Raw genomic sequence first — 22,961 nt, forward strand, 5'->3', positions numbered from 1 at the left:
CCCATTGGGGAGTGGATATAACTCAGTTGTTCTGTGCTTTCTTTCCATATATGAGGTTCTGGGATCAATGTCTGTTACCGCCTATTCAAAAAGAAAGTGGGGGAAGTAGTTGATCCAGCCCTCCTTTTTTTAAAAAAAGATTTATTTATTTATTTCTCTCCCTTCCCCCCATCCACGTTGTCTGTTCTCTGTGTCTATTTGCTGCATCTTCCTTGTCCGCTTCTGTTGTTGTCAGCGGCATGGGAATCTGTGTTTCTTTTTTGTTGTTGTTGTGTCATCTTGTTGTGTCAGCTCTCCATGTGGGTGGCACCATTCTTAGGCAGGCTGCACTTTCTTTCATGCTGGGTAACTCTCCTTACAGGGCACACTCCTTGCGTGTGGGGCTTCCCTATGTGGGGGACACCCCTGCATGGCACGGCACTCCTTGCGCGCATCAGCACTGCGCATGGGCCAGCTGCACACAGGTCAAGGAGGCCCGGGGTTTGAACTGTGGACCTCCCATGTGGTAGATGGATGCCCTAACCACTGGGCCAAGTCTGCTGCCCCAGCCCTCCTTTTTCTGACTGCTTTTTTCCTTTTTCATGACTGCTCACAGGCTCATGGCCACACCCATGTCACCTTCAACTCAGGTAAATCCAGCAGCTCAAATGAAGAGAGGATACCACAGGGGCTTCATCTGTGAGCCAGGCTTACAAAACCCAGGTGGAAAGGGACGACTAGAAAGTGAGGGGAGAAAGATCAACTGAAGAATGATCCAGGGGATCACTATCCTCTGCCTGCCTAATTCTCCTTAACCTTCTCTGACACTGAGCCCCATAGTTCACATTCCCTGGGGATCACCAACCACCCCAGAGCCATGACATGATCTTACCATGTTCAGGTTTTAGGTGAACTCAAATATCCTACCAATAAATATTCCTTACACCTATTCTTGAGTCCTGTTCTATTCAATATATGGGTGTACTAAAAACAAACATAAATAGTATCGGGTTGATAAGTATGTAAGGAGAGACAGACTATTTTAATCACTTAAACATCTTGGAAACAGCTCTTGTGGGGCCTGAATAAAATCCAGAATTGAAGAGTATGAAGTGTAATGTTTAGTGACATGAAAAAGGAAAGCATCGCACTCAGAACGAATGGGCTCAGCGTTAGTGGTAGACTGACAGTATGTAGGTGAGTTTAATGAAAAGCTGGCTGGGCTTCCCATAGTTAGAAAAGAAACAAACATGATATTGGGATACAGAAAAACAAAAGATAATGTAAGCATTTTTAGTAGTATTTATTCACTCAAATACTATATATTGCTATTTTTTCTCTACTTTTTAGAAGATGTGTAAAATAGATAAGAGCCAGAGAAGAAAATTGTTAGTCTGTAAGTTTTCCATTTTCACCAAAAATAAGCCTTAATATCTGCTTGAATTTTAAAAGGAGGTGGCATGATTTCAGGGAAACACTAAAGAAAATAAGGATTTGGGGAGTGATTGATATTCTTATATCTATACAAGAATGAATAATGAGAAATGCCTAGATTTTGGCAAGAATTAGGTGGTGGTATTAGCACAAACAACACATAAACTGAGAGTGGCTGCTGATGGGATGGACCCCATGGGTGGTGACCTTCAGAGTAGACCAATTGGCCTCATGTATCAGTGTGGCCTAGGTAACTGGAAGGCATAGGTTCCCAACATTCCATCACTCCCTAGCCTTCTAATTCTGTTATTGAGCCTGCAGGCAGTTACCTGGAGCACTGGGCCTTCCCTCCAGCTCTCCTGTTGGAGGCTGAGCCCCAGGCAGTGCCTAAGGCTCAGTGCTGTGGCATCTTGAACTTGTTTTTGTGTGGTTAAGGACCCTCAAGAGTTGTGGAGTATTAATCAAAGTTTTCCTAATAGTAAGTTAAAATTTACAGTATCCTCACCTCTTGTTCCTGATTCAACACTTGATTTCACTTGTTTTTAATCCATCATGTGATTGGCTTTCCTATCCCCAGTCTTGGACTCCACTCTTGTGCCACCTGCTTCAGCATGGTAGTCTCTCTCAGCACTTCCTGTGCTCCCAGGACAGAAATGAGCATCCAGGAAGTCAACCAGGAGTTGTGCTCCCAGCTGGCCAAATGTGAACAGGATTTCAGAGACCTCACAGAGAAATTCCTTATATCCCAAGCGACTGCATACTCCCTGGCCAACCAGCTACAGAAATACAGTAAGTCCTATAGGGTCCAGACTGCCAGGGTGATGATGGACTTTCTGTCTTCCCTGTGATAACATAAAGACCTTCCAGGTTTTATTCTTCTCTCCCCTACCTCAAAATAAACTTCATCCAGGCCACAATCTCTAGGTTGAAATAATATGCATTTTTCTCTCCATTTGCAGAGGGTGGAAAATCTGAGGCACAGGGAAGTAAAACTAATTTTCCAAGTTAGCAGTGAGAGTGAAAGTAGAACAAGATTTCAGATCCCAATTTATGAGTTCTCAGAGCAGACACAAAACTGTTGCTTTTCTTAGGAATGGGCAACACTGTATCTCCAGGAACCTCTGTTGGACCAGATAATGGAAACATGACATCTTTCTTGGTCTAGATATCCTGGGATTAATGTGCTTCTATCAACTGATCCTTCTCCTGAGGCCCCATTGGCAAAGCACTGGTCTTGTTACCCTGGGAAAATGTCACATTAGGACACCATGCTTGCCTTGAAGAAGTTTAAAGAGGAGACTGCTCCTCACTGAACTTCCTATGACTCTCTGCCTGGTGAGAAGGAAGTCCTGTGTCTGAGGGCAGTGTCTCCTTCCACACAAGTCCAAGGAAGCCATTTCCCATTCTGTGGTGTGGTTGAGTGTGAATCTGGGAGAATCAGAGTATCTGTTGCTTCCTGCCTGCCTCTCCCTGAGCTGGTGAGCCTCCATGCCTCAGAGCAGTCAGGAGCTCTGGGTGGTCTTCAGCATCTGAGCTAGGAGACATGGGCAAGCTGAGAGATAGGCTAAGTGGAGGAGACACCAAGCCCTGGAAAGCCCAGGCCACAGAATCAGGGAAAGCTACTTTTCTCCCCAAAGTCATCCTTAGCATTTGGAAACCCATTGGCCTTAAGGGATGATGGGAATAGGCAGACATGCAAAACAGAATGAATCGATGGCATCTTGTCTACTCTTAACCTGAATCAGCTTCATTTTCCAACAATTATTTTTTATAAACCAAAAGAGGGGTTTTGCTTTATTGAAAATGCCTGAAAATCAGGAAAGTAAAAGTTAAAGTATGCTACTAAGTGGAATGTTTAAGGAATGAGCAACTAAGTTTTACTACTGTCTTTTTTTATAATCATAATATAATTGTTGGGGAAAAATGCAATTGAAGAAGAAACATATCTCCCATGAACTGTGTGTGAAGGTAACAGTGCACTGAAGAAGAGCATGGAACCTGGGCCAGAGTTCCCAGTTCAAATCCAAGTTGTTTGTCTTCTGTGACCTGAGTTCCCCACCTATTAAAATGGTCCTACAGTAGTACGAACCTCACTAAGATTTTTTAAGCAAAGAGATTAAATTTTGTAAAGCTCTTACAGCAGAGCCAGGCATGGTGTATAACACTTTATTATTATATCTTCTATTTGTAATTTAAAGCAAATGTACTAGTGTTTGGTCTCATTCCTTCTAGGCACTATATAAACTTATAGTTTATATAATAGTTTATATAATAGTTTCTAGATAATCTATATTATCTGTGTAATCTTTGAAATTCTTGAAACTCCCAGTAGACCAAAAGCAACAGTCTTTGGGGTCCCTCCCAGTCTGCCACCGTTCTCTACTTCAGTTCTCTGCTTGTTGCTCTACCTAAGAGGTGATGAGCCTTGGTAAAGGGGCCCAGGATTCACCATCAGAACTGAGGGAATATTAATATTTGGCTCGATTCTTTGCAGTTGAATCAGCCTTTTCCAGTTACTTTATGTGTCCCTGGGCTAGATATTCATTTCTCATATCTAAAATGGAGAGGAATCATGCCATGTTGTGGGAGACTGAGGAAAAAAGAAATTGAAATCCCACTGTTGAGCTTTGCACTTGGGTTATTTTTGACCTGGGGATCGATCATGCTTCCTCCCTTGAAGGCAGCATGTCAGCTTCTACTGAGGCTGTCATGTCTCTCTTTTCTCAGAGGCTAAAGAATATAAAGACATCCTGGAATCTGTGCTGGGGGAGGAGCTGCAGTTTGAGGAGGAGGAGCTGGCAGAGAAGCCTGCACCTGCTGTGAGACTGGGGTAAGGAGGGAAGGTGGATAAAGCTCTGCCATGGGGCAGCTCAGCTGAGAGAAAGGGAGCAAGGGCAAGGGCAGAAATGTACAGGCCAAGTACAGCTTGGCCAGATATATATCCAAAAATTAAACAGCTCTATCATAAAATATGGACTCCATTTCTTACGCCGACCCTCCTTTCTTTTTACTTTACTTCTGACTGATCATGGCTTGTCTTCATTTCATTGAACAATGTTTTCTTCTTGATACTTTGTTTTGTCTTTTCATCTCTCCAGTTCACACCAGCTGTACCTCTCCCACAGGTCTGTCTGTCTCTCTGTCCCCTCTCTGCAAAGTATACTCTGGGTCAAAACAGGAAATGGGTGTGCACTAGGAGAGGGTACCTGAAGGGGCATCTTTAGGAAACAGTCAAAAACCACCTGGTTTTATTTTCAAAAGAATGGAGTAGGGGGTTGGGGTGGGGGTTATCACAGAATTTTTTTAGGAGATGTCTCTGATAAGGAGAAGGCCATTTTTTTTGTTTTTTGTTTTTGTTTTTTTAAGTTTTCATTCTCTTTGCAACATGCATTTCACCAAACATGAGACAGAATTTTTGTGGAAAGATTTTGGGATATTCTCAGTCTTTTAAATCATGAAAACCAGTCATTCAGGGGAATGAATGTAGCTCAAGTGGTTGAGCACCTACTTTCCAAGTATGAGGTGCCTGGTTTGATCCCCAGTACTGTCAAAAACAAACAAACGTACAAAAAACAAACAAACACATACCAAAAATTATTCACCTCTTTGCATTCTTAAACTTTCTCTTATGTCCCATCATAGGAAACACATTTCCCCAATTCATGATCAAATGCAGGAGCTGATCAAGATGAGGCAGAAACTGAAAGCAGGAAGAGATGTCTCTTACATGCTCCATCAGCTCTTCAGAGACCTACTCACCAACAAGGAACCTGACAGCTCCCAGTGGCCGAGCTTTCGAGAGAAACTGAATCAAGGAGGCAAGCTGGCAGAGTGCCTCTACCATGAGCTCCAGTCAGGTAAGTTGGCCACAGGCCCTGAAGGCACAAAGCTGCTCTGATTGCTGGGGTCAAAAGAGAGCCACATCTCCCCAGCCCTGGAAAGGACAACTGTATCTGCTGTCTACCTTCACAGGGGCCTTTTGTGGCCATGAAACGATCAGGATTGCCTGCTCAGGAGCACAGAAAATAAATCACTAGGTTGGAGGTCATGGTATTATGTCCCCTTCATTACTTGATAGAACATGGCTTTTTGGGAAGTAAGAAGCACCCAAAGAGGTTTAATTGACCAAAGTAAGGTTGTGAGAAGAGGTCGTTTGTGAGATTGAAGGAAGTCTGGAGTAGATACCAAACTTTCCACATCCTTTCTGAGTGTGCAGCAGGGATTGATTTTTCACTCATGAATTTGGGTTTCTACACCTGCAATATGGATCCAACTGTGTGTTTCACAGTTACAGTATCAGCAAAAATGTAGTATTTATGAATTTACTTCAAAAAAGTATAAAAACCTTCTGTTTTGGGTGAGTGTTTGTACGTGAGGTAGTAGTATACAGTGGTTTATATGAAATGATTTCCATAATGAATTTCTGGTATTAACAGAGTAGAAGCAGATTTGTAGGTCTCTATGAAGGCCCAAATGTGAGTCAGGATTGTTTTTACATACATTAAAGACAGAAGTGGGTCTATGTTAGAGCCCTGATGGGTCATAGAGCAACTCTGTCTGGCAACCAGCTATATGGGAGGATGGAAGATAGCTGGTAAAGTTCAAAGTTGCAAAAAAGCAACTTTAACATTTGTCCTATTTGAGGTAGAACATACTATGACAATGATCCAGATTGGGAACCTTTTACCTGATGGATTGGATAACCAAATGAGTCAATTTTCTTGAAATACAAAATATGGAAACTTTCAGGATAACGGTCTTAGTGTATCTTGAATTCATCCAGAAATAAATCCATTTCCATCATCAGTTTGGCTACTGTGTTTGTTATAAGTGAAATTCAAACTATTCCATGTATGACCAGGCAATTGTTCATTTGTTTGCAGAAAATCCTGAGGCTGGAGAAGGTGAAGAAGAACTACCACTGGTTGCCAGGTAACAGTCAATGATCAGAGCAGTGTAATTAGCAGGAAAATCATGGACTGTTTCCCAGAAAGAACAGGCAAAGAAGTCTAGAGTTGTCCCAGATTCCAGTGCTTATTGAACTGATTTCATTCCCTTAACCAATGATGATGTCATTCTCTCAAGTAGGGCTTCTCTTCTCTTTATGGTACTGGAATAGTCATTTGGACCTCAGGTGAACTAGTATCACTTGCCTCAGGGATTGTCTACACTCACAGAAACCACCTGTTTTCTCTTGGGTGGGTAAAAGCACTATGAGATATATGTCTGCCTGCAGCACAATTTGGCTTAGATTTTGGCAGATTTTTTATAGAAAAGAACGTAACTACAGAAAATGTATCTTATATGTGAAAACACTTCAAGAAAGAGAGGTAGGAGGCATTGGTCTGAAAAAAAACTACAGTGCCTTAGGGACAAGTATTCCTGAGGCCTCTGCACTTGAAGAAAAATTGAAGTCCCTCTCCAAGTTCTCCCTGTGTGCTCTGTGCCATGACTATGTACCATACAGAGGGAGCTGAGCCCCCTCCATCAGAGAGTCTCTGGCCAGTGTACAGTGTACCCATCGCCTACTTCTCACTCTCTTCTGCCCTTAGAGCACCACAATATGCCCTTGTCATGGAGGAAAACAATCCTCCATGTTTCTACCATGAGCCATGTTGAGTGGCTCTACCCTATGACTACTGTGCCCGCTCTCTTATGCCTCCTATCAGGACCAGCTGGTTCTGTGCTATATAATCTTCAGGATTTCAAGTCTATCTTCTCAACTCTACCAGGCTCAACAGTCAAAAGGAAGAGGCAGAGACAGTGAAGAAAGTCCTTCAGGACTCAGTGGAGGAACGTTACCTGACTCCCTTGAGTCTTCATGACCTGCCTGATGCCCACAGGCTTCACAGGAGCAGTGCCTTCCTGTTTGATGACTACAAATTTGACTTAGCTGTGGATGGAGCCCGTGAGTACACCATTTTAAAGAGAATTAACTTCTACCAGACTCTCAGAAGACTTCTCATTCTTTGTGCTCACCATTTCTGTCTAGGCTGTTTTTGCACACAAGCCCTGGAGACCCATCTTGATTTGAAAATAATCTCTAGGAACAAATGTTAAACTCAGGCATCAGTTAAGTCAGGCATCTGCATGGTCCTGCCTCACCTTGTGGGCCAGTAGTGGGTGCAGCTCACAAGGCAGCCCAGTGGGACATATGAACAGCCAAGACCAACTCTGAGTGACCAATGCCTCACTTGTACAGCCGTTGTCAACAGGAGCTCCTCTTTAAATGGGGCATCTTGTCTTCCCAGTAATGTTGCTCATATTCCTCTAGGACCAATGTCCCTGGACAGCATATGGCTAGGGAAGGAGGTTGGCTGTCTCAACTTTAATTTGGGGGATGTTGTTTACATGAGTCCTAGGCTCTAGGCCTCAATCTCTCCTCACCCAGAGGTGTCTGAAGGTAAATCCCATGACTGTGGCCTGTGACACAGACCTTGTCCCCAAGACCATGAATGGTCAGAGAGCCTATCGTCTGTGAAGCACCAACCAAGTTTTTTCCATTTGAAAGTTTGTAGATTCCTACCATCAGTCTAGTAACTGGGTACTCTCTTCTAGACCAAGAACGATCAGGATATCTCAATGGGCAGAGCCTATGTCTTGCAGAAAAACTTTGAGAAAGCACAGAGTCAAGTTCCATATGAACTCTGGGGAGACAGTAGATGTTTAACTCTGCCCAAATCAGGGATGAAGACCTTGAGGGTTTTCCCCATCCTTTCTAACTGTGCAGAAGGGGTTGAATTATCCTCATGGATTTGGGTTTCCACAAGTATATTACAGCACAATTAGTATTCCATGGTTATGATAGAACGAAAAGTGTAATCATCATGAATTCACTTTAGAAAAGCATAGATAGCCTCTATTTGGCATTAGTTTAGGTACCTGATGTGGTAGCATGATGTGGTTTACACTGGAGCACTTTTCATAGTAAATTTCCCATGTGAACACAGTAGAAGTAGATCTGTAAGTCCCTATGTAGGCCCAATGTGTAGAGACAAGTGTGTCAGGATGATTTTTACATACCTTAGAGTAAGTAATGGGTCTGTGTTAGAGCCCTGATGGCCATGGAGGTGTACTGATACACAGGCAAGAAGATTCATGACAAGATGGAAGACACAGCTGGAAAAGCTTTAAGGAATGATGTAAAGAACATTTTCAACATTTGCCCTATTGGATATGGAGCACGTCATGACAAGGATCCAGATCAGGAAGGTTTGGCCTGAAGGATTAGAAATCCAAGTCAGTTCATTTTCTTGAAATACAAAATATGAGCCCTTTCAGTAAAATGCTCTTAGTGTATCTTGAACTCATCCAAAAATAATTCAGTCCATGATCAGTTAGGCTACTGTGTTTGTAATAAGTGAAATTCAAACTATTCCATGTATGACCTGGCAATTGTTCATTTGTTTGCAGAAAATCATGAAGCTGAGAAGGGTGCTGAAGATCTACAATGGGTGGCCAGGTACCAGTGATTGAAAAGGGTATTTAATTAACAGGAATAACATGGATAGTGTCCCAGGGAGAACAAAGAAGTCAAAACTATTTCCAAATTTCAGTGCTGGTTGATCTGATTTCATTCTTTTAAGTAAAGTTGTCTCTTCTCTTTTTTAAAAAATTTTATTTCTTAATTATCTTTTTTTAAAGTTAATAGATCACACAAAACATTACATTAAAAAACATAAGATGTTCCCATATACCCCACTCCCATCATTTTTTTAATTGTATTTTTTGAAGATACATAGATCACAGTCATTTGAACCCAAGGTGAACTAACATGCCTCAGGGATTTTCTATACTCACAGAAACTACTTATTCTCTCCTCTGTGGGTGAAAGCATGATGAGATGTATATCTGCCTGCAGCACTATTTACTTAGATTTGGGCAGATTTTCTATGGAAAGGAATATAACTAGAGAAAATAAATCATACATGTGAAAATACTGAAAGATACTTAAAATTCGTTGGTCTCAAAGAATCTATAATGCCTTAGGCCTCTGCATATAAAACTAAACAAAAGTTGAAGTCACTTTTCTAATTGTCCCTGTGTCCTTTGTGTGTATGGCACAGAGAGAACTGAGCCCCCTGCATCCTTCATGCTGTGGCCAGTGCACTCATCACCTACTGCTCTCTTTCCCCTGACCCTCCACCACCATGGTTTGTCCTCATTCAAAGGGGATTATTTTATTCCATGTTAATGGCTGCTTTCTTTGCCTTCTGTGACCTCTCTTATGCCTCCTGTTAGGACCAGCTGGTTCTATGTTATCTAATCCATCTTGGTTAAACTCTATGTTGTCAACTCTACCAGGCTCAGCAGTGAAATGCAAGAGACAGGGAAAGCGAATGAAGTCCTCCAGGACTCACTGGGTGAATGCTGTCTGACTCCACTGAGTCACCATGACCGGCCTGATTCCCATAGGCCTCCCAGCAGCAATGACTTCTCATGTGATCACCATGGAATCAACTTAGCTGTGGACAAAATCCGTGAGTACTCCCTTGTAAAGAGAATAAATTTCCACCAGTCCTCCCAGAATGCTTCATATTCTTTGTGCTTGCCATTTCTAGGTAGGCTGAGAGATGTTTTCTCTGCATTCAAGCACTGTAGACCCAACTTGATTTGAAAGTGCCTCTAGGAAGAAAACTTGAGCACAGACCTCAGTTGATTCAGGCATCTTTGCAGTCTTCCTGCCTCAAACATGACCTAGCCTTTGCAGGTCCCTGGGGGTTGGAGCTCACAAGGCAACCATGAGGGTGACTCTGAAGAGGCCAAGTCCAACACTCAGCCACCATTGCCTCATATGTACAGCCAGTGTTGGCAGGAGCGCCTCTTTTAAGATGGGGCATCTCATCTCTCCAGAAATGGTGTTGCTGATATTCATCTAGGAGCAATGTCATTGCAGTACATATGGCTGTCAAGGAGTTTGACAGTCTTAACTCTAATTTTGGGGATGTTGTTTACATGATTCCTAGGTTCTGGGCCCGAGTCTGTTTTCACTTAGAAGTATCAGAAGGTAGACCCCATGTTCACAGCCCTTGTCAGGAGCTGTTCCTAAAGGCCAGCATTGGACATGGACCTTCTCCCCTTACCCCCAAATGGTCACAAATCTTGTCCTAGATGTAGTGAGACTCTTTCACTCCTTCCTTTTGCCATGACCTGTTTAGCTCCTAGGACTTCCCAGTAAACTGGCCCTCATGTTTCATGAACTGAAAGTCCTCTGTCCTCCAGATAAGGCCAGTGAGCTCACCTATGATAGAGAATGAATCTCCTACTGGCCCCAGGGAGTCTGTATATTCTTTGTGCTCACCACTTCTGTCTAGGCTGAGGCATGTGCCTCTTTAGGTGTCTCCCTGTCAAACTATCTCCTTTTGAGTCTGGCTCTAGGAACAAGTTTAAGTATAGATACTAGTGTCAGTTACCTTCACACTTTTCCTAGTCTCCCTCCTCATGCCTGTCACCCCAGCCATCTCTGAGTAGTGGAGGGTAGAGGAACTGGCAGAATCTGAAGAATGAAAGGATCAAGTAAAATCACAGGGACCACTGTGACACATGCAAGCAGGTGTCTCCAAGAGTTTCCTCTTTAAAATGGGACATCTCCGTTCCCCTGAAATATTCTTGTGAATATTCATCCCTGAACAGGGTGCCTTGAGCATATATTGGTGCCCAAGGAGGTCAGCACTCTTGACTCTATTTTGGGGACGTGTCAGCTCTCTGGTTCCTCAGCTCTGTACCCCAGTCTGCCTCATTTATAAGTTGGTTTCTCCTGGCAGAGACATCATCTGAGTGCCAGACCATAAACCTCACAAGCATGGGCTGTGGCAGTGGCATTCCCTTGCACAACCATGCCCATGCACGGCCAAGAATCCTGTCCTCTTTGTAGCACAAAATGTTCTCTCCAAGTCGAGGAGGTAGAGACTGCATCAGTCAGTCCAGTCTTCATGCATATTCTCATTTAAACCAAGAACAACCATGGTATCTCATGTGGCAGTGGCTGAGTCCACCAGCCACACCTCAAGAAAGCAGCTGGGCAATTTCTTCATAATCCCTGAGGTAAAAGATGTTTCTGTGTTTCCCTGGACTCAGTTCAGAGAAAAGTAAATCTGTCTGTATCTTACAAGATAAAACCTGAATCCTCCTAGAATATTCTTCCCACTGTCTCCTGTTTACACACCAGAATACTTATTTCCCAGTATTTGGATATGGTCCTGGTTTGTAATGTGTAAAGAAGGTGCTACTTTTTGTGACTGTCCCTATTCTAATTTATTTGCAGAAAATCAGAGCAATCATAAGAATGAAAAAGGAAAAGAGTCCATGGCCCACAGGTAATGCTGATAATCACAGATAATCACAGATAGTTTATGCAATGAACTAGTTGCAAAGGAACTAGAAAAAATCATATATTGTCACATTACTGAGTGAAAGAGACCAATATTGGTACAAGATCACTGGGAGTTAAAGGAGTCTGGAAACTATTTACTGGGCCTTCATATAAAAAATTAAGAGAAAGTTATGCACAAGACTTGAAGCCACTCATCTGACTTTCCATGTGTGCTGTGCATCATGAGTCTAGCATACATGGATGGATAGTTGAGTCAATGTGGTCAGTCATTCCCTCTCTTGTCCCCATAGCAATCAGCCCCAGTTTTTCCTCTTTGGGGATATGTCCCTTTTGCCTTCCATGACCTTCTCTTAGGCTTCCATTCAGGGCCACTGTGGTTTTGCGGCTTGGCGCTCATTGTAGTTTAATTTTCTCTCTGCTACATCCCAGCAGGCTATTTATGGAGCAGCAAGAAGCAGAGGAAATGAATAAAACTGAGGAGGATACACATGATGAACACTATTTGACTCATTTCCATTGCCATGATCTTCCTGATGCTCACCAGCCTCCCAGGAGCACCACCTTGATGTCTGATGAGCAAGAAGTCTGCTCTTCTCTGGGTGCAGCCAGTGAGTATTCCCATTGAAGAGAACAAACTGACAACTGGTCTCCCAGGCAGCTTCTCTAGTCTGTGTGATTACCACCTTTGTCATGGATGCATTAAATCATCTTTGGTCACAGATTCCTTATTCTCATCTTGGTTTGAATCAGGTTCTAGGACTGTGTTTTAAGTACGGTATAAGGTGAGTCAGGGATCTTTGTACTCTTCCTGCTTTTCCAGCAACTTCTCTGTCATGCTGGTGCTGTCTGGTAAATGCAGGCTATTGGACCCTATGAATGCCAGAGGGAGGGATGTGAGAGTTTCAAGGAAAAATCTTTGCTACCATTATACCACGTAAACAGTAGCATCTTACTGGCCATCTTCTTTAAGATGCAACTGCTTGTCTCTTTTTCAATTTTCTAACAAATTTTGTGGGACAATATCTTTGTCCTCCAAGGAGACTGTCAGTCTTACCTATATGCCTGGAGATGTTTCCATGTTTACTTGGCCCTGAATCCCAGTCTTTATTTACTCAGTTCACCAGTCCTGGCTAAAAACAGCTGTCAGAGTCCCAGAAAGTAAATGCCACTATCATGGTTTGTGCTGGCAGTTTTCCCTGAAGGCAGAGCCAAGGCTTCTGCACCCCTCCACCTCCATGAACGGGCAAGATCTTGTCCTCTATGGACTCTGATGGATTCATTCCTATAGGTGGGTTTGTAGCCTGCACCCATCATTCCAGTCTCAGTGTATATTCTCATATAAGTGAAACACACCATGATATCTGCTGAGGCAGAGGTTGAGCCTGGGAGCAATTCCTCTAGAAATCTAGTGGCAAAGTAGCCCAATGTCACTGGGAAATGAGGCAATTTAACTATTTCAGAATCTCAGTGCCGCTGACATTGCGATAATGATCTAACACCTAGGGATAGGACAGTGTGCATGATAGTTCTGGAAATCATGCCCAACACAGCTCCTGAGACACATCCTGAGGCCTGCTGTAGTATACCCTTTGGACTATTCCTTTGTTTTAGAGGATATTTATATCCCTTTGCTTATATAGGCCCTGTAGTTTGTATGTGTGAAGTTGAACTGAGTAATATATCTGGCCCTGTCTGAATTTATTTGCAGAAAATCAAAAGAAGTATCAGGAAATAGAAAGAAACAAGCCAGTGGTCTTGATGTAAGTCTAAACACACTTGGGTTATTAATGTAATGGTGCCATCTAGAGAGCTTCCATGCAGGGAAAAGCAAAATCTGTTGCTTACACCTGATTTTGCCATTTAGCCAACCACAAAGTAGCCTTTTAAGAATTTTGTCTGTTTTCCTTGCAGTTCTTCTTCTGTTTTCTACTTCCTATTACTTTAGTTTGTTTCTCCATCTAACTTTAAAAAAAAATTTAAGTCTTTTTGTTTAAGATACATAGATCACAAAAAATGTTACATTAAAAAAATAAGAGGTTCCCATATATGCCACACATCAATCCCCCATTCCTCCCACATCATCAAACTCTTTCATCATTGTGGCACACTCATTGCATTTGGTTAATACATTTTGGATCACTGCCACACCACAGGATTATAGTTTACATTGTAGTTTACGCTCTCCTCCAATACATCGAGTAGTTTATGGCAGGATATGTAATGTTCAGCATCTGTTCCTGTAATGTAATTTAGGACAATTCCAAGTCCCAAAAATGTACCCACATCACATCTCTTCTTCCCTTCCCCTGCCCTCAGCAGATACCATGGCTACCGTCTCCACATCAATGATATAATTTCTTCCATTGCTAGAGGCACAGTAGTTCTATAGTAGACTACCAGTAAGACCACTCTAATCCATATTTTATTCCTCCATCATGTGGACCCTGTGATGGTGATGTCCACTCCACCTCTAAATCAAGAGGAGGCTTAGATCTCACGTGGCTGACAGATGCGATTCTCCTGCTTGCAGTTGTAGGCACTCTCAGGTCCCTGGTAGTGGTCCTATTACCTTTAACATACTGTTTTGTGACTGTTACATAGTGACAGTATGACCCAATGGGAACTATCCAGTCTCAGGGATTTCTTCTATTTACAGAGATTGCTTCTTGTTTCCTGTGTGGTTAAAATCAGGTTGAAATGCTTATCTCATGTCTGCATTGTTGACTTTGGTTCTTTGCAGGCATTTCATAGCAATAAATATAACCATAACAAAATAGGTCATATCATGTGGCAATAATAGGAGAAAAACCCTTCAGATCAAAAGATCTCTGCCAGTTGACAATGACAGAGGAGCCTGGGATAACTGGTCTGGTATAGGTAAAAATTCAAAAACTTCTTAACCAGGTTACCCAACATTTACAAGAATTCTGCTTGGATTTCTTCTTGGAGAAATACTCACAGAAGTATCAACTGAAGCCCTTATGACTTATCATTAGCCTATTCCACTCTAAAATTTTTCTTTTATCACACCTTAGGAAATACCATTTCTTAATTCAATATCAAGCGCGGGAGCTGAGCCAGTTGCGGAAGAATTTGCGGGAAGGGAGATGGCTCTCTGACCTTCTTGATCAGTATCTCAAGGGCCTCCTTACACATAAGTACTCTAAAAACCACCATATGCATCGCCTTCCAGAGAAACTGGCTGAGGGACACAGGCTGGCAGAACGCCTTTATAGTAAGATTACTGCAGGTAAGTTGGCCACCGACCCTGCTTCCACTGAGCTGTTCCAAATCCTCAGACTCACAACAGATCCACAACTCCACCGCTCCACATGTGACTCTGATACCTACTCTCCCATGTTCCAGTTCTCATTTGGGGCCTTGGCAGGATCAGGAGTACCTGGCAAGGAGCACAGATGAGGAGCCCACTGGGGTGGGGGTCATGAGATTGAAAGTGTCTCCTTCATCCCCCATGGAACGTGGACTTTAGAGCAGAAGGCAGCATCCATCCAGTGTCAGTGGGAAGAAATAAGGATGTGACAGGAGGCAGCTTGTTAGCATGAATAGAGCCCTCTAGCAAACAGCAGTTTCCCAGCCACTAGCCTGAGCACTGTCCTTACTAACTGTGGGTGAGTGACTGATTTGCCCTTCCTGGATTTGTGTTCCTCCTCTATAAAATGGCTCAAAGAGTATGTTGCCTGATTGCTACCAACTGTCCTGCATAGCAAAAGAGTTAATATTCATGAATGCGCACAAATCAGGGGGAGGGGGGAAGCCATACAAAGCTCAGTCTTCTCGATTGGTTTAGAGATGTAATGTGGTAAATATGCTTTGGAGAATATTGGTTTATGCTGGGGCCCTTCTTAGAGAGCCACTACCCTGATATATGGCAGCTGAGGACTTGCAGTTCCCTGAGAAGTCCCTAGAAATAAGGAGGAAAGTGGGACTGGGGCATTACTCTTTCCTGATAGAAAAGAGTAGGTCTATGTGAAGGTGGGATGTGACATGGGGACCCTGTGTCTGGAGGGAGGGTAGATCTGGAGAAGTCTGGAGGTGGCTAGAAAAGAACCCACAGATATGAGGAACAAAAGAGGTTTTTAACTTTTTCCCAGTTTCAGGCACAGTATATCATGATTTGTGATGACCAGAGCAGGGACCTTTGACTTATGTATCAGAAAACCATGACAGTCATTTCTTTGAAGCCAAATATATGAGACTGATGTGCACACTTCTCTCAGTGTATGCGCAACTCATACAGAGATCATTTGTCTTCCTGCCCACTGAGGCTCTATGTTTCTAAGTGGTCAGGTGAGAACTATTAATGTCTGACTGTACATTTCTGCATTTGTTAGGAGAAAATCATGAATATAAGAAATATGAAGATATACAAGGACAACCTGTTCCCAGGTAATAATGAGCAGTGGCAGGTATTATAGAGGTAAAGTATGGGAAAGAGTCCTGAAAAAAGAATAGACAAATCTTTGAGGTAAATGATTCCAGATGCAAGGATGAACAACTCTACTTACTGTACTATTTGCATTCACTCTTCGATGATGACACTTCTCTCTTTGTGGTTCATATAGGAGTAGTGTGCCTTAGGGTGAACTAACTAGTCTGAGGGATTACTTGCACTCTCAGAAACCATTTGTTCTCTCCTGTGAGGTTAAAAATCATGATCTGGTGAAGTTCTCTCTTTATGGTTGCCTTAGATTATGGCTTGTCTTTCATAGAAGGAAAATTAAGCAATGACTTCTCACTGTGTGACAATATAGAGAGAGGTTTAGAAAGCTCAGATAGCCAGGAGTGTACAAAGCTGCAGGGCAGAAAAGATGCACAGGTCAGCAAACAATGGTGAGAATTCTGCTTGGAGGGCTGGTGGGCATATACTCATAGAAATCTCTGTGAAAGCCCTTATAACGTGTCACTTGTTCCTTCAGTTTTCAATTTTCTCTCCATCCACTTCAGGGCATTCATTTTCCTAATTGAAGATCAGGCAAGGGAGTTAACAGAGTTGCGGCAGAAAGTCCAGGAAGGGAGGCAGGCATCTTTCCTGCTCAAAGAGCACTTCAAGCTCCTGCTCAGTCACAAGGATGACTACCAGACACAGAGCTTCCTGGAGCAACTGGCTGAGGGGCGTATGATGGCAAAGCATCTTACCTGTAAACTCAGCACAGGTAAGTTTGCCCCATGCCCTGCTTAAGGATCTGCTCCAAGTTCCCAGACCCACAAGAAACTCTCTACCTTAGCACCTCCACAGAAGACATTTGTATCTAATATATATTAGGTACATTTGGTGCCAAAACAGGCTCAGGTCTGCCTGGGTGCAAGCAAATGAGAAACATACTGGGCACAGGACTAAGAGTGTTTCTTTCCTGCCTGATGGAATGTGGACTTTAGGGCAAAAGGCAGCCTCCGTCCAGTGTCAATAGACAGAAAGAAGGATGTGAGAGCAGGCAGCGTGTTAGCATCAAGGTTTTCCTGCCTCTAGCTGAGCGCTGCCTTTATTAACTGTGGGCGCCTGATTCTTCCCTCCTGGATTCGTGTTTCCTCATCTGTAAGGTGGTTTCAGGTAATGTGCTGCATGGTTTCTGTAGCAATGAGCAAAGCAATCTCCATGAATCCACTTCAAAAAGGAAGAAACCCTCATTACAAGTGGGTTCAGCTACTGAAGATAGTAGAGCTGGTGGCTGGTCACGGTTTACAAGGGAACAAATAGCATAGAAGGAATTTTTGCTGATTAAAGAGGAGGTGCCAACCTGCAGGTCCCTGTGATGTCCTCAGATGTATTGCAGGAAGCAGGACAGAATTCTCAGACATCTCCTTAAAAAACAGGAGTAGTTCTAGGCTAGATCCAGTTTGGGATAGAGCCACTGATTTCAAAGTGTCAGCCTTGTGGCTGGAGAAGTCCAGACGGAAGCTGGACAAGCATTCTGTGAAATGATAACAAAAGGCATTTCTCACACCTTACCCAATTTCACACAGAGATGTCGTGGTGGCGATATTTGGGACTGCTTGCTGATTGGATGAAAAGGTCATGCCAGGACATTGCTTTAAAGATGAAATCTGAGACTTTCAGTACACTCTCTGACTTTCCAACATGATAATTCACGTGTCCGTGCCCATATAGGACATTGGGTTTGTAATGGTTGAAGTGGGAACTATTCATGGGTCTCTGGTTATTTCTGAATTTTTTTTGCAGAAAATCATGAAGATGAAGAAGATGAAGAGGAACAAGAATCACCAGCTCTCAGGTAAAAATGTATGATCAGGTGCTGGCAGTATACACGGTAAATACAGGGAGTGTCCCAGAAAGAACACACAAAGAGGTACAAGGTGGCCATACATTCTAAATGCAGAGATGAACAAAACCTCCTATCTCCTGATACAATCGATGATGATATAGGTCTTTTAACAAGGGTGTCTATTTTCTTCATTGTACTTAGAGTCATTCTCACCCAAAGTCAACTAGTCTCAGGGAATTCTTGCACTCACAAAAACAACTTGTTCTCTCCTGTTTGGTTAAAAATCAGGGTGGTCTGCCATCTGTTTTCTGCATTTTCAGCTTTTGTTTATTGGCACTGAGAATGGCTAACCTGACTTGCCTGCTTTGGTGCCAGGCACACTGTGCCATAGTCAGATGAAGATTGTTCTCTTCTCTTTGAAGGGATGGCCCCCTTTTCCCCTCATACTCCCTTAGGTTCCCAATCAGGACCAGCTGGATCACTGTGCTGCCCTCTCTCTCCTTCATTAATCTTCTGTCCTCCCAGCCCCATCAAGCTCAGCAGGGAGCCACAGAAGGACAAAATGATGGGCGTCCTGCAGGACTCAAAGGATGGAGATTATTTGAGTCCTTCCAGTCATCCTGACCTGTTGGATTCCCACCTGCCTTCCAGCACCACCCGCCCCTTGTTTCATGAACATGGAGCCTGCTGTGTTCTGGATGTAGGCAGTAAGTACTCTTAGTATAAAGAAAGAAATCTTGGAGCCACAAGGAGTCTCCAAATACTTTTTTCTCAATACCTGTGTCTAGACTGAGAGGTGTTGCCCTGGAGGTAGGTGTTGTAGACCCATCTTGGCTTGACTCAAACACTAGGATAGAATTTTATGCCCAGAATACAGGTGTGTCAGGTAGCTTTGCTCTCTTTCCATCCTCCAAATCTGACCTCTAGCCCCCGTTGGCAAATGCAGGCCATTGATCCCCCAGATTAGGCCACAGTGGGGAAGCTGCCATGGCCATCTTGCAGGCATCATGACCACACATTCAGAGCAAGTTTCTGGCACACTCCTCCACCTTTAGGAAGGTCTTCTCAACTCTCCTTCATTGCTCTTATTCATTGCATTCCTGACCTGTGTCTGCCCAGCACATCAACGATGTGACTGCCATCACTGCCAGCTCTTTGGAGGACTCCTGTTATGATTCCTGCTTCCAGGCCTTACCCTCTACTTCTTCTGGTGGTTTACATCCTTCTGAAGATATCTGGATACCTTGTCATGAACACCACAATCCTGTTTGTTCCCAGTTGTTTACTAAAGTCAGAGCTCCAATCTAGCTCTCCATCTTCTATGTATGCCATGGTTTCCTCCAATTGCACAGCACTTTTCTACCATTTGTGGGTCCCCAGTTTCAACCCTGTGTCCAGTCTCAGTGCCACAATCTCATCTGATCCATCAACAACCCACATACAAGATGGAGCTGTAACCTAATATTTTAGCAGAGCAGGGCGTTTTCCTTTCCTTATTCTCTAGGAATCCTTCTAGTTGGCTGAGAGATTCTTGAGATCACAGCCTCAGAGATATGTGGAGATTAAAACCCTAATTTTCATTCTTTTCATTTGGCTTATATTTCAAATTTTGATTTTGGAGAGCATGTGGATTGTTAGAGACTTATTTTGTCAAATCATCTTACAGGAAAAGTAAGAGACTCATTTCCTTCAGAGTATCTATATATTTTATTGTGAAGTCAGTCATAAAATGTATAGAGACTCCTTCTTTCATCAGTGATGAAAAAGTTAGAAAAGTTAGTCAGTTTTCATGGTGGAAGCATCCTTTTAAATTTCCATCCTCTAACCTGTTGCAATTTCTTCCTGAGGTACAAAGCAGCAAAGGCTTTTCTCAGTATTACAGCAAGTAAGAAATAAAACTTAAATACACATTTATTTTGCACCTATGTAAATGATGCCCCCTATTAAGCAAATGCTGTATAAGCTATAGCTCATTTCATTCTCAAATGGATACCAATATGTAGATGGTGGCATTTCTGTATTAGATATGAGAGTCTGATAAAAGGTGCTACCAGGAAGATGAAATCATAACAGACAATTATAAGAAAACATTCAGCACATTTAATGAGAATGGGAACCATGGAGGGGAGGAGAGAAGCATCCTATTATGCCAATGAGGTACAATCCCTTGGGACCTGGCTTTCTCTGAGCCTCACCTTAAGTGATTTCAGACTATTTGTTCCCCTTGCTGACACTGTGCATTCATTTCTCTGTAGAAGTGTAAATATGCTTGAAAGGGGCTACTGCTCCAGACCTCATGGAGGTCTGTGTATAAGGAAAATACTGAAGTGTTTTTACTAGCTTTGCCTCACCTCAGGACTTTCCAGGTGGCCTTGTTGTTTCCCAGACACATTTTTTTTTAAAAGATTTATTTATTTATTTAATTCCCCCCCCCCCCCCCCCCCGGTTGTCTGTTCTTGGTGTCTATTTGCTGCGTCTTGTTTCTTTGTCCGCTTCTGTTGTCGTCAGCGGCATGGGAAGTGTGGGCGGCGCCATTCCTGGGCAGGCTGCTCTTTCTTTTCATGCTGGGCGGCTTTCCTCACGGGTGCACTCCTTGCGCGTGGGGCTCCCCCATGCGGGGGACACCCTTGCGTGGCAAGGCACTCCTTGCGCGCATCAGCACTGCGCATGGGCCAGCTCCACACGGGTCAAGGAGGCCCCGGGGTTTGAACCGCGGACCTCCCATATGGTAGACGGACGCCCTAACCACTGGGCCAAAGTCCGTTTCCCTCCCAGACACATTTTTGATGCCTCCTCTTAGAAAGAAAAAAACATGTCACAGAGATATAATGAATAAAAATGGAACCTGTTTGACTATGTTTTATTTTTCAAAACTGGGTTTTATTGCTTCCATAGGACTGAAAACCTCTTGCACGTTGGATTGTGATTCTCTTGAGAACTCAGCAGCCAACAATCAAGGCTGTGAAGTCATTGGCCGCATTGACACTACCAGTGCCTTGAAACAGAAGATTTCAAAAAGAAAACTGCTGCTCAGCAAGAGGAGATTAGCATGCCGATTCCCTGGCCTTCACACTCAGACAGAGGTATCACACATCTGTGGTTCTTCGGGGTACTTTTTCCTTCCTGCTCTTTATATGCCATCATAGCTCATTCTCCCACTATTGGATCAGTTTTTTATTCACTCCAAAGTCCTACCTCTATTTTGCATGAAGTTGGCCCGTGTCACATCCTACCAACTCCATCTCCTGTTCGTTTCTGAACCCTGCTTTGTTTCCCTCCATCGCAGTGATGAGAAGTGCCATCTCTAGCTCCTGGTATGGCATGGGTGGCTCCCATCCTGCTCCACAGTCTGGACTGTAAATTAAGGGGCATGTGCTTCCTTTAATCTGTGGCTGTCACTAAACTCTGAGCCATCCTGCAGCTTAACCTCTTTGTGCTTATAGATTCAATAGCAGTTTTGTACACATCTGGTTTCTATCACAATTTATCTATCAGTTCAGCTCAGCTATCAGTGGTAACTAGCAAGGACTCTTGTTTATTTCTTAATTTTGTTTCTGTTTTAGATACAAAGTACTGCTGGAAGATACCACTAATTTGAATGAAAGTTGATTTTTAAAAAAAGTACCTTCATTGCCTGATGAAAAAGTATGAAACAACAGTTCATGTTAAAATCCAGACAGACAGTTGGAGCCATTCATCACCAAGAATCAATTTCACAACTATCAGCCGCTCCTTACTTTTAGTCCAAAAAGCTACATGGACTGGAAAAATCCTCCTCCTCCTCCCATCTCCAAATGTGATAACTATTTAGGGTGACCAATGTCAGTTTTGACAGACATGTGTGAGAGGCCTTAATCCTTGCTACTTTCCATGCCAATCTATTTATAATTGGAGTAAGGATCGGGTGGAAGAAACCGCCTGTCAAATTGGACATCCTTTGCCAGCAGATGGGATTGCTAGGAAGCACACAGGATTAACAACATTGTGGTCTTGCTCAAAATTTTTAACCTGAATTTAATCAGGAGATTATCAGACAACTACAGAATATAGTCCATTCAACAAGACAACCTACCTGTCCTCTTCAAATAGCCAATATCACAAACAACTACAACAAAAAGATGTGGATACATTTTTGGTTCAAAACCACAGGACTTACTCTGTAGTACTTTTGAACCAAAGGTGTGTCCTCACTGTTTTGTTGTAGTTCATGGCGATGTTGACTTTTTGAAGAGGCCAGGTCAGGTTTCCCACACAATGTTCTATATTCTGAAGTTTTCTGATTATTTTGCTCATGACTAAATTCAAATGAACATTTTGGGTAAGATTACTCAAAAGATTATGTGCTTCCAAGTCATCCTATCTGATGGATGAAGTCCATTGTGTCCACCAGCATTACTGTGGTCTTAGGTCTGGTCACCTTGGTAAGGAGGGCTCTAGCAGAACTCTGCAGTTTATATTATTTTCTTTATAATCAAGTAATCTGGAGATAGGTACTTTGAGAAGAGTTAATATCCTCTTCTGGAATAATATTCTCTTAAATCTTTTGGCATCTACTGATCATCAATGCTCCTTGACAATTACTCTTTGTGTTTGTTTGTTGGTTAAGTTTCTAATTTAGTCATTCTTCTATACTTCTATTTGCTGTTATTCTGCTGTAAAAAATAGCTTTCCCTCCCCTTTCCCTACAATTAAATTTTTTTTGACTGTCACTATGGATTCATGTATTTTTAATTCAATACATTCATGGCTTTTGGTGCATATGGATATACATTAGCATAAACATTTTCCCATTATTTATATTTACAACTCATGTGCTGTAGGCTATCTTTACCATATGTATTGGATTATATTTACTATATTTCTCCATTTTATTGCTTTTCTTTTCGTGATTGTTATGTCTCTTATTTTTACTGAGGAAGAATAGTATAGCTAGTTTTATTGTTGGAATAAAAACATATTAATTTGTCAAACAT

The 22,961-nt window shown here is 42.7% G+C and overlaps 1 protein-coding gene across 3 annotated transcripts; it reads left to right on the forward strand.

Annotated features, from left to right (window-relative positions):
- The first annotated feature begins 1,947 nt into the window (after positions 1-1,947).
- On the forward strand, positions 1,948-22,697 carry LOC111765702 (NBPF family member NBPF4-like). Of its 3 annotated transcripts, none has more exons than XM_058309476.2 (17): positions 1,948-2,202; positions 4,141-4,243; positions 5,056-5,270; positions 6,297-6,345; positions 7,146-7,321; positions 8,827-8,875; positions 9,718-9,893; positions 11,678-11,729; positions 12,179-12,354; positions 13,455-13,506; positions 14,782-14,996; positions 16,099-16,153; positions 16,712-16,920; positions 17,946-17,997; positions 18,514-18,695; positions 20,884-21,071; positions 21,552-22,697. In XM_058309476.2, the coding sequence occupies exons 1-17, from the start codon at positions 2,025-2,027 to the stop codon at positions 21,579-21,581; spliced, it is 2,157 nt and encodes a 718-aa protein (XP_058165459.1). In that variant the 5' UTR covers positions 1,948-2,024; the 3' UTR covers positions 21,582-22,697. The 3 variants fall into 3 exon arrangements, with proteins under 3 accessions (XP_058165459.1, XP_058165458.1, XP_058165460.1); XM_058309475.2 differs by having other exon boundaries at positions 1,949-2,202; positions 12,176-12,354; XM_058309477.2 differs by lacking the exon at positions 4,141-4,243 and having other exon boundaries at positions 1,950-2,202; positions 12,176-12,354.
- Positions 22,698-22,961: the final 264 nt, after the last annotated feature.

This window comes from Dasypus novemcinctus, chromosome 13 (genome assembly GCF_030445035.2).
Source record: "Dasypus novemcinctus isolate mDasNov1 chromosome 13, mDasNov1.1.hap2, whole genome shotgun sequence".
NCBI lineage: Eukaryota > Metazoa > Chordata > Mammalia > Cingulata > Dasypodidae > Dasypus > Dasypus novemcinctus.

What these genes read in the sequence shown, in the direction of transcription:
- LOC111765702 (XM_058309475.2), top strand. Translation starts at nt 2,025, where the DNA reads ATGGTAGTCTCTCTCAGCACTTCCTGTGCTCCCAGGACAGAAATGAGC. An exon ending in GCACCTGCTGTGAGACTGGG is followed by an intron (nt 4,244 to 5,055) that starts GTAAGGAGGGAA and finishes GTCCCATCATAG; the next exon opens with GAAACACATTTCCCCAATTC. An exon ending in CTGTGTTCTGGATGTAGGCA is followed by an intron (nt 18,696 to 20,883) that starts GTAAGTACTCTT and finishes TTGCTTCCATAG; the next exon opens with GACTGAAAACCTCTTGCACG.